This window comes from Periplaneta americana, chromosome 1 (assembly GCF_040183065.1).
Source record: "Periplaneta americana isolate PAMFEO1 chromosome 1, P.americana_PAMFEO1_priV1, whole genome shotgun sequence".
Taxonomy (NCBI): Eukaryota; Metazoa; Arthropoda; class Insecta; order Blattodea; family Blattidae; genus Periplaneta; species Periplaneta americana.
In genome coordinates this window covers 129,373,964-129,386,371 of record NC_091117.1, presented here as the reverse complement: position 1 = coordinate 129,386,371, position 12,408 = coordinate 129,373,964, and the positions used below count along the sequence as shown (strand labels likewise).

Genomic DNA, 12,408 nt, shown 5'->3' with positions numbered 1-12,408 from the left:
ATTTTTAAATATTGCTGTTACCATGTTTTACTGTCAGATTGTAGCCAAAGTTTTCAGAATTCGACGCAGTTTTAAAATTGTAAAAAATGTTTTTGCTGTTTCAGCTGGCCTCAATGATATCACGCAGCTTAAAAGCTCAGGGTCAAGATCCATATGCATCCAATTGGCTAGAACGCTTACGCCAAATAAAGAGATTACGCACAAAGGTACTGCAGGAGACTGCAACAGCAGCATCAAGTGATAGCAGCTCCACAGACAGCGAACTCCTAACATCGCCACGTTCCTCAAGAAGAGTGCATATGGATGATTTCACAGAATATACGTAGATATTACCAAGTTTTGCGAATCCCTGCACACTTTAATTGCATATTTTCATTTGATATGAAATATTTCTTTGTAAGGTGTTGTGTGTTAAATGTGTATATACATTAAAATACGACAATATTTGATGAATAAACTAGGTAGGCTAAGTACCACAGAAGGATATTGACATGCAGAAGATTAAGCAGAGTGACAACAATGAATGAGAACATATTATACTGTATATTGTATATACTTGTTTATAATTGGTTTAAGAAACTATATTTCTCTTTGTCACTGCATTTATCTTCTGAAGATACGTTCTATAAGTCATTAATGAAGGCCTAAACAACACGTCGAATTGAATTAGACTCTGAGTGTAACGGCTTTCTAAATTTCACTTCATTCTTGGCTTAATTAGACAGACTGCTTTCAAGTTGTGTATACATAGGGAACAATGTACTGCAAATAGAAACCAAGTGAAAAGGAATGTTTTCTTTCTTTCTTTCTTTCTTTCTTTCTTTCTTTCTTTCTTTCTTTCTTTCTTTCTCTGTCTCTTCTCTCTCTCTCTCTCTCTCTCTCTCTTCCCATCCCTCTCTCTCTCTCTCTCTCGTGAATTTTTGAAGAGTGTAATTTATTGTTATGAAATCATATGATCAGATCAACTACTATATAATGTCTGATAAAATTGAATATTATAAAAGTAAATTGTAAATATAATTAAACTGAACAACATATTTTCAATTAACATCACAATTTACAATTATTGTAAGTTAAAAAGAACCTGAATTATAGGCCTATGAAAGATGTATTCTGTCATACCCACAGCTGTCTTAATTTACGATTTTATAACAAGTATAACATTTATTTTTGTAATGGAAAACAGAAAAGAGGAACCATACCATAATTTGAATTGAATTCTCGAGCTAGATATAGTTATTTGTTTCTCCTCTTCTCATCCTACAGTTCTTTTTCTCAGTAGGAATAACAATACATGATGTCTAACATTCAATAATTTACTTACTTACAAATGGCTTTTAAGGAACCCGAAGGTTCATTGCCGCCCTCACATAAGCCCGCCAGCGGTCCCTATCCTGTGCAAGATTAATCCAGTCTCTATCATCATATCCCACCTCCCTCAAATCCATTTTAATATTATCCTCCCATCTACGTCTCGGCCTCCCTAAAGGTCTTTTTCCCTCCGGTCTCCCAACTAACACTCTATATGCATTTCTGGATTTGCCCATACGAGCTACATGCCCTGCCCATCTCAAACGTCTGGATTTAATGTTCCTAATTATGTTAGGTGAAGAATACAATGCGTGCAGTTCTGTGTTGTGTAACTTTCTCCATTCTCCTGTAACTTCATCCCGCTTAGCCCCAAATATTTTCCTAAGCACCTTATTCTCAAACACCCTGAACCTATGTTCCTCTCTCAGAGTGAGAGTCCAAGTTTCACAACCATACAGAAGAACCGGTAATATAACTGTTTTATAAATTCTAACTTTCAGATTTTTGGACAGCAGACTGGATGATAAGAGCTTCTCAACCGAATAATAACACGCATTTCCCATATTTATTCTGCGTTTAATTTCCTCCCGAGTGTCATTTATATTTGTTACTGTTGCTCCAAGATATTTGAATTTTTCCACCTCTTCGAAGGATAAATCTCCAATTTTTATATTTCCATTTCATACAATATTCTGGTCACGAGACATAATCATATACTTTGTCTTTTCGGGATTTACTTCCAAACCGATCGCTCTACTTGCTTCAAGTAAAATTTATATTAGTAAATATGTTCGTAGTGAAATGAAGCAAAAGCAAATAGTAAATTACGAGGACAAAAGAAAGAGGGATAAATAGAAAGGCAAATTTAAGTTAAGAATGTAAACAAAATAATAAAGCTGAGATATGTAAAATAGATTGCTCCTATTTTTACCGTTCTATAAAATTAATGTCTGTCTATTTAATTTCTTAGTATACAGTATAACTGTAATTATGTCATCGCTGACTTGTTAGGAGACAGAGAATCTAATTGACTCAAAAGTAAAATTAAACTTACTATTTGAAACTTAGCTATGCTTGCATTGCTGCAATAACTTTTCATTCATTCATTCATTCATTCATTCATTCATTCATTCATTCATTCATTCATTCAGTCACAGTGTTCTGCCCAAGGCAGGTCTTTCACTGCAAACCCAGCATTCCCCAGTCTTTCCTATTTTCTGCCTTCCTCGTTATCTCCACATATGATCCATATATCTTAATGTCGTTTATCATCTGATATCTTCTTCTGCTACGAATTCTTCTCCCATTCACCATTCCTTCCAGTATATCCTTCAGTAGGCAGTTTCTTCTCAACCAGTGACCCAGCCAATTCCTTTTCCTCTTTCTGATCAGTTTCAGCATCATTCTTTCTTCATCCACTCTTTCCAACACAGCTTTGTTTCTTACTCTGTTTGTCCATTTCGTATGCTCCATCCTTCTCCATACAATAACTTTTATAGAATTGTAATGTTAATCTTTATCATACGACATTAGAACACTAAACCACACTTTTTTTTTTATTCAGAAAAAAAAATTGTAAACAAAGTCATAATTTAAAAGTTGGTTTCTGTCAGTACATAATTTGTTTTTCATGTTATTTGGTGAAAATTTTTAAGACGTAGCTTCTAACATGAATGTCATAATCAATTTAGCCATAATCATTCAAGTGGATTTCACTATGACAAAGTTTAACAATACATAAATCTGACTGAGATGAGAGACTGAATTCTTTACACAGCACATAGTATAGATCAGATGTTGCAGCCACCAAATATGAGAACTATTGCCTGTGATTAGGTTCTTGCTTCATAGAAGCTTGCTCTACATTACACATCCAGTAAAAATGTGTCTTTGTAATATTCTAGTTTGCAGCATTCTTCAGCATACAACTGTCTTATAATAGTCTTCAGTGATAGAGGTCATCACTAAAATTGGGGGGAGGGGGGGAAATATATTACTCTTGTGCGCATTATAACCACCATCTGCTGTATAGGTACAATACTAAGGGGGACTTCCTTCTCCCTTTAAAGCTATAGTTAAAGATGATCTACTATACAAATTTTATTTTATTTAAATGACAATACAAACAAATAATTACAGTGATTTGTAAATAAACAAAGATATCTGGTATTTCTGTAAGAAGTATTAACCTCCTTTTCTTTACATAATTTATAGTGTCTTATTTCTTCCATCTATGAATTCCAATCAATATCCTACTATTGTAAGGCTGATGGTATGTCTAAAGTTTTATAAAATAATGTATGACATTTGTAAAATTAAATGTAGGATACTAAGTACTTTTATTTGTTCTTTTATACTGATCTCTTTAATGCAAATGCCTCATTATATCTTCATTTAATTTTTACCATAAGTTTCATGATTGTAGATTATACACATTCATTTTGTTTTTCTACGAACAGTGAGACCCTTGTTGATCACTCAGGAGCTATAATTATAGAAATGATACAAAAGTACATATTTTAATGCTAAATTATTCTATATATTAATAAATATGTGAGAAGAGTCTTTAATTAAATATAAAATTAAAACATGCAATGTACTAGACTTAATAACATAAGAATCTTAAAGAAAAGTACAGATTTTTAATATATTTTATGTTGCAGTTTTAGACATTTGTGTTTACATGAGAAGAAACAGTCCACATTTATCTTATGCAGAAGTGGAGACATAATTATTAATCTCTGCATGTAATCCCTGTGAATTGTTTTGATTCAGCAAAACCTTTTCCTTAAATATTACTATGATGTACCGAAGTACATATGGAGTTTCAGTGCTGTAATTCTGCATTTCCATACGGTGAAAAATCGGTAGAACGGAGAAAAATTCTCTCCGGCATTGGGACTTGAACCCGGGTTTCCAGCTTTATGTGCTGGCACTTTATTCACTAAGCTACACTGGATTCATGTTCCGATGCCGGATTGAATCCCTCTCATTTTAAGTTCTACCTACTGTGCTCCACTTTGTTGGTCTACCCTCGTGTACCGTGTCACAGTATGTGTGATAGTAGACACAGTGTTCAACCACAAGTACAGAGGTGCACTCATTACGAGTGACTAAGTGGCCTGAGTCTGACGGAACATGGCACTGTCTTGAATCATGAAGTGATTACTTATCCTTTATCATATTACTATAATGTACCGATGTACATATGGAGTTTCAGTGCTGTAATTCTGCATTTCCATATGGTGAAGAATCGGTAGAACAGAGAAAAATTCTCTCCAGCACTGGGACTCGAACTTGGGTTTCCAGCTTTACATGTTGGCGCTTTATTCCACTAAGCTACACCAGATTCAGGTTCCGATGCCGGATTGAATCCCTCTCATTTTAAGTTCTACCTACTGTGTTCCACTTTGTTAGCCTACCTAAAGGATCAGGATGTCATTCCTGCCATCATGATATGTGACGTTTTAGAGCTGATACAGAGTTGGTGTTTTATGGATGCTTGGTTACTTCTGTCAGTTTCATTTCATTGTTAGCTCATTACCAAACCATATCATCAAATCTAAACTAATTGTTGCTATAGTTTGAGGTAACGTGACTCAAATTGAGGCAAACAGATCTCGGACTAAGGCAGTCACATTAAAAAGGGGAGTTATGCAAGGTTCTGCTTTGTCTCCTGCTCTTTACAATCTAACTATTAATCACATTCTCCAAGAAGTAACTGAAGAAACAATAGTCTCTGAATATGGTTTCTCCCTTGTCCCTGACTTAAAACCCTTAACTGCTCTTGATTTCGCCAGTGACACAGTCATCTTTGCCACGGAGCTCACATGAATGGCTGTCCAAGGTTTCAGAGAAGTTGGTCTCGATATAAATATGTCTAAGTCGTTATGTATTATCATCACCAAGGGTCAACTCACCTGTGGTGGGCTTTCGACTGATAAGAGTGATATTAAAATGTTATCTCCAGGAGAATCCATCTGTTATCTGAGTGTAGACTTCCAGAATGTTATTTGTTTTAATCTCCAAAAGACGATGCAAGACTTACAACACAACTTGGAATTGCTGTCATCTTCACCCTTGTTACAGTCTGACCAGAAATTCTGCATTTTGAATATATCAATCTGTCCTACATTGGTATATACTTTCCAAACCGTTCCTCTGCATCAAATTCCAAATGGTTTTCTTAGAGATGAATAATTTCAAGGGAAAAATTGTCCCGGGGCCAGGTATCGATCCTGGGACCCTTCGCTTAGCGCACAAATGCTCTACCGACTGAGCTACCCCAGGAACCATACACGACACCGTTACAGTTCTTCCCTTTATATCCACATAACTCAAATGGGCTCACAAGACGCCAGAAACTCAACTTTGAGTGCACACAATTCTGTGTGACTTAAATTGTGGCTTTCTGTTAACGTACCTACAGTAACAAATATATTATAAAGCCACAATTTAAGTCACATAGAATTGTGTGCACTCAAAGTTGAGTTTCTGGCGTCTTGTGAGCCCATTTGAGTTGTGTGGATATAAAGGGAAGAATTGTGACGGTGTCGTGTATGGTTCCTGGGGTAGCTCAGTTGGTAGAGCATTCGTGCGCTAAGCGAAGGATCCTGGAATCGATATCCGGTCCCGGAACAATTTTTCCCTTGAAACTATCAAGCCTGCTTCACAGGGAGCTTCTACCTGAAAGCCAGATTTGCATTTCTTAGTGATGCTGATAAAATGATAAGAAGCACACTTAAAGAAACACTGCAACTTTCTGCAGATCTTCCTGATAGCATGATCTACAGCCATAAGAAATTTAAAGGACTAGGGCTGTTCAGATCTCAGTAGGAGGCAGTATTGCAACATATTAATTCCCTCCGTTTATTGTGATATAAAGCAACCTTACACAATTCATATGAGGATTCGCACTGCTGACCTATCACATAAATTTGATGTGGCCATGTTCAGACTCCTTACTGGTTATGATTGTTTGGGTAAACATTTATATAGAATTGGCATCCTGTCTACTCCAAATTGTGTATTGTGTTCTAAGAAGAAGAAATGGATATGAACATTTAACATACTGTGAAGCACGCTTGAACAAAATAAAAGTCTTACATCTTAAATACTGGGAAGCAAGAGAGAAAATAATTCGATTGTTAAATCAAGAGCATTAGATACTTACCTACTTTATTACAGAGATGATGTGTGCAGAATGACTAGGGGGTAAGTGTACCATATTTATTTTTGTTGAAAATATGGGACACTTTTACTATCGATATTTTTGTAAGGAAATTGCAGTTTAAAGATAATGAAAAGTTTATGTAAAATTAGTACAAAGCAGTTGACAAAAGAGAGAACACTATTACATTAAATTTAAAACTTCTCCCCCCCCCCCCACAAATCTTTCTGTGACTCAACAATTTGTCATACATTTCCGTGCATGAGAAACTGAAATTATACTGTAGCATTAAAGCATTGCAATGGTAAATTCCAAAGCATTGGTCTTTTCACATGGCCAATAGTTATTTGTTAAAAAAAAAATACGTTCTATGCACTTGAGCCTAGAAGGCAAAGGATGAATTTTGTAATCTTGTACTACACATTATATTCTTCATCTAACATAATTAATGTTCCTAATTATGTTATTGTAAGTTTTTCTCCTCCAATACTTTGAAAATTGTCACCCACCTATCCTGTACTGCTAAACTGTTAGCATTCCATTCACATAATTTTTCTACTACAATGGGATTAGCCATATAAAATTCATCAACTAAGAATGAACTGTCAATCTATATTACCTAAATATTATATTGTTGCAATACAACTGATCATTGTGGTTCTGATTTCAAAGTAGACCAATGACAGTTGGTGTCATGTGGAAATTTCTGACTCCATAAAACTAGATAGTCATAGGCTACATTGTTGTTGTTTAGTCAACTGTCCGAAGACAGGTTTGAACCTCATAAGTAACACCAATAAGGCATCACTCATGAGGCAACTAGGCCAGGAGATAATAATAGGGTAGGGTGGCCTGTTCCTTTCCCCCTCCAATGCCTACATCGCTAATTAGCTACATATTCCACTAATCATACTTCAGATGCATACAAACAGTTATATGCTACATTATAGAATATATATTTACATTACTTACTTATGGCTTTTAAGGAACCCGGAGGTTCATTGTTGCCCTCACATAGCTTAAATGTAGTTCTGTTTATAAGCATGCATAAGGGTGTAAGTATTTGTCTTATTTGAGCTGTTATATCAGTGAAGCGTGGTGAGTCAGTGAAGCGTGGTGAGTTAGTGAAGTTATGGTTTTACAGTGCAGTGAATAGTTCCGATCAGTGATAATTTATAGTGTAAATGAAATGTGTTCTATAGTGTCAGTGAAATGTATCCTAAAGTGTCAGTGAAATGCGTCATAGTACCACTACAGTGAGTGAGATGAGAGTAAAGTGAAAGACTATTATCAGTACCAATGTGAAACTTATGTAGGGCCTATACATATATAGGTTGTACTGTAAAATTAGGTTCACTTATTAATTAGGTTATTTTATCTATTATTATTAATTGTAATTATTGTGCTAAATTGTATTGCGTATTCTTATTGTATTGTATAATTGTATTGTGTATTGTAATTTTGTGTATTTATATCGTGTATACCACTGCCACTGGGTGCTTGCCCACTTGCAGTGTAAATACATACATACATAAGCCCACCATCTGTCCCTATCCTGAGCAAGATTAATCCAATCCCTACTATCATATCCCACCTCCCTCAAATCCATTTTAATATTATCCTCCCATCTACGTCTCGGCCTTCCCAGAATTCTTTTTCCCTCCAGTCTTTCAACTAAGACTTTATATACATTTCTCGATTCACCCATATATGCTACATGCCCTACCTATCTCAAACGTCTGGTTTAAATGTTCTTAATTATGTTAGTTGAAGAATATAATGTGTGCAATTCTGTAACTTCATCCGTCTTAGCCCCAAATATTTTTCTAAACATCTTATCTCAAACACCCTTAACCTCTATTCCTCTCTCAAAGTGAGAGTCCAAGTTTCACAAGCTTGTCAACCGAATAACAGGCATCTCCCTTATTTATTCTGCGTTTAATTTCCTCTAGAGTGTCATTTATTTTTGTTACCGTTGCTCCAAGGTACTTGAATTTTTCCACCTTTTCAAGTGATGAATTTCCAATTTTTATATATCCATTTCGTACTACGTATGTTCTGGTCACGAGACATAATCTTATACAGTACTAGAATATGTATTTACAAATGAATAAAATCTATCTTGAGCTGATCAGTCACACTCATACAGTTTCAATAATATGGATTTAACTAGGAGACTAGAAATTATTATCTCTCCTATTTTTACCTTTGTTACAAGTAGTTCAATCATACTAATCTGCAATACAAATATTCTGTTTTTCAGTATTTCTAGAATGCTTGTTTGAAAGATAATTAGTTGGCTGTGCACAAAGCATACCCATAATTCTCATTCCTCGTTATTGAAAAATGATTGCAAAGCAATAGGGAACCCCGATTCTGACAGGAAAAAAGGACTTTAAAGCTGGATATAATTTCACAACTCTTTCGAGTGCAGGCTTTTCCCCATGAAAATCTCCATAGCCATCCAGACACTTGTGCCAGAGGAAAAACTTAAAAACCTTAATAAAGAAGAATACTACTCACTAATTCCCTACAAATAGCTCAAGTTACCAAATTAGGCCTAAACCAGGATAAATCAAATCAATCACTCCACTCCACTTCACCCACACACCTACTTATGCCAGAAATAGTTTTTTGTATATATGTGCGTGCGTGCGTGCGTGCGTGCGTGGGTGTGTGTGTGTGTGAGAGAGAGAGATTTAATGGAGCAAAGCTATTTTATTGGATTGCCTCTCTGTTGCTGTCATGTGTCCTCTCAGACAGTATTCAAATTTCTAACATATATTTGCAGTTTTGTTTAAATATGTTATATATAGTCGGACCATTGGATCTGTGCCCCCGTAAGATATGTGAACTGAACTCTAATTCCTTCTCACCCTCGGTAATTCATTTCTCTCCCAGCATTCCTATCTCTCTCCCTTTCTGTCCTCCACTACTCACAATTTTGGCCTTCTTGCGGGACAGTTTACAATATTTGCACTTGCAGTCCAGTGTTGTCAACTCAACAAGAAAACTGTAGCATGGAGTGGCGAAAGAAATATTATTAAGCAAGTACGTAATAGCATTTTGCGATGAAGAGAAACAAACAGGTCAATAGCTGTTTCCTATAAATCAGGCAACGAAAAGAGCAACTGATGTCGCAGGTGAGGCTAATTTTATTTCAATTGATTATGTATTAAAATTACTTACTTAACTAATACTAATAATACAATATTTTATGTAATTTATATAGACAGGTCAGAACTCCTAATAAAGAAACTCAGGAGAGAGGGAGTCTGTGTGGGAGATGAAAAGCTAGAATCACCAGAGAAGAACAGACCAAGGGAACTTTTAATTATTGTAGATGATATGAACCGATGTATTTTAAGAAGAAAGATACAAGAATTTTATACTGTTCAGAAATAAATTTCAACATTGAAGAAATTACTGAAGCTTGCGAGAGAAGTAATAATTTCCAAGGTTGGAGAGAAAAACTACGGAAAGTGATTCGAGACATGGGATTTAGGTTTAAAAAATGTAGAAATACAAGATGTATTTTGATTGAAAGAAATAATATTGTAGCATGGAGGACCAGTTATTTATGACATCGTTTGACGGAAGTTTGGCAACATCCCTATTCGGCAAGGTTCGTGGCCTGCTGTTTAACGTGGTGGGAGGAATGCGGGTGGAATGGAGTGAGTACAGTAGTTAACTTTTCCAAGAACTTGCGACTTCCTGTCGATTCCCGCTCGAGGTTGTGAAATTTTTCTTTCATACCATGGCATGATTGTGACTATAATAGTATTTAAATTCATTAATATGTCACATCAACGGACGTGTATACGTCACCAAACATCGTAAGATGAAGATTACATTTGTAAAAAGTTTCTTTCAACCCATAAGCAGTGCTGACTAGATCAGACGCTATGGACAGTACTCTATAACAGAGTCGCCAGTATGAAAGGATAATTCCAAGCCTTTGGCGTGAGACGAACTCGATGGCTCAGTGGTAGAGCGCCTGACCGGACAACAGGAAGTCGCAGGTTCGATTCCCGCTCGAGGTTGTGAAATTTTTCTTTCATACCATGGCATGATTGTGACTATAATAGTATTTAAATTCAGTATTTTAATTGTTTGAATGCAACAGAAGTCACAAGTCTTGCTAAATAGCTTTTTTTTCTAGAAGAAAAGGCAATAGATCTCTGTATAAAATTTATTGGAGCGGATGGGTAGATAGTTACTACCCAGTGCACGGGGAATTCAAGGCCTAAGCAGTGTTAAATAAAAATCATGTTAAAACATTATTAACCCTTATTTATTTTGACATTTTAATATACCTTTCAGAAGGAATACAATTTAAATCCAGGTTAGTATAAATTGACTCAGTTTGGGTTAACAAAGTAATAAACTGGTTTGTAAGAAGGCATTTACCGAACTACATACCGGTACCAAATGGTAGAAGATTTTTCGAAGTATTGCCATTTCGTCAGGATTTTTATCTTGCCTGTTATGCTCTTCCCTTATGACATCTGTTACAGTATGACGCCCTTTTAGCAACCAAAATTTAACAAAGTTGTCAGGGTTGAGATCAAAGGAGTCCCAACAATGCTAATAAGAAGCTGGTTTCTCATGGTGTTAACTAGCAGAAGTGATCTCAGTGGAGAGAGAATGAAGTTGAGTAGGAAGAAGCCTCACAATATATTGCGGTGCGAAATTCGAACATTTCTCGTTTCTCTGATAGAAAATGTGGGCATGCTGCATCAGAAAGGCATTTTCTTTCTCTTTTTTCATTTTACAGTGAAATTTGTTTTTAAAACACTTGTTGGTAAATCTTTTCTGAAGTTTGTTCTTGAACACCTTGTGGAAGACGAATATTGTTCTGGTATAGTATTGTCAATGTGAGAGTAAAAGGAAAGTGCGCAGCTGCATAATTTTACTATATTATAATGCCAGTATCACGTTATTATACTATGAAACTGCTTGTATAAACAAGAATGCATTGTTGAAAACCAAATTGGATGTGCGTTTATTTATCACTATGACTAATAACCACAATTCTCAGTTACATTTGCAACATAATATATCGTCAACAATACTATTTAATCACTTCCCAGCATGTGTACTATATAATTCGGTATGTAAGGTTTATTCCGCAAAGGGTTGGAGTTTATTTTTCAATTTACTTATTCCTTTCAATCGAAGTAAGAAATCCACAGCCTGCCATTCCTAAATTAATTTTGTTTCAACAATGAATAAGTTTGAATATGTTTCCTTGCATCGATGACATCAATGTTTTCTCTGTGAAGAAAGTGCAAAGGAAATCTTTATAATTCACATGTAGTGTAAGATGCATGTATTTTGATTCAGTAATTTGTGTTATGAATAAAATTGTAACATTTTCTTTAAAACTAATTTAAACTAAACATGACCTGTATAATAGCTGCTCATAAACTGTTTGTGGGAGTTGTGGTGGGGGAGGGGGGGAGGGAAGCACGGCAAATTTTAGCTCTTCCTAGGGACGCACTATATCTAAATCCAGCCCTGGGCAGCCGCAAGTTTTATGTGTGAATACATCACTGATAGAATTGCTGTTAAGATAAACGTCAGCAGTGACAACATTTCTTCTTTCCAGATACTCTGAAAACTCGATATATCTTCGCTGGTCCACACCTGTGGAGTAACGGTTAGCGCGTCTGGCCGCGAAACCAGGTGGCCCGGGTTCGATTCCCGGTCGGGGCAAGTTACCTGGTTGAGGTTTTTTCCGGGGTTTTCCCTCAACTCAATATGAGCAAATGCTGGGTAACTTTCGGTGTTGGACCCCGGACTCATTTCACCGGCATTTTCACCTTCATCTCATTCAGATGCTAAATAACCTAAGCTGTTGATAAAGCATCGTAAAATAACCTACTAAAATAAAAAATAAAAAAATATCTTCGCTGTGCTGGCAC

At 35.8% G+C, this 12,408-nt stretch overlaps 1 protein-coding gene across 1 annotated transcript in view; it reads left to right on the top strand.

The window, feature by feature from the left end:
- Positions 1–790, top strand: part of gig (TSC complex subunit tuberin) — a 133,146-nt gene extending 132,356 nt beyond the window's left edge. The window contains exon 32 of the mRNA XM_069827254.1: positions 105–790. Within this exon, the coding sequence (XP_069683355.1) occupies positions 105–326 (222 nt within the window). The 3' untranslated portion in view covers positions 327–790. The remainder of the gene's footprint in view (positions 1–104) is intronic.
- The last annotated feature ends 11,618 nt before the right edge of the window (positions 791–12,408 follow it).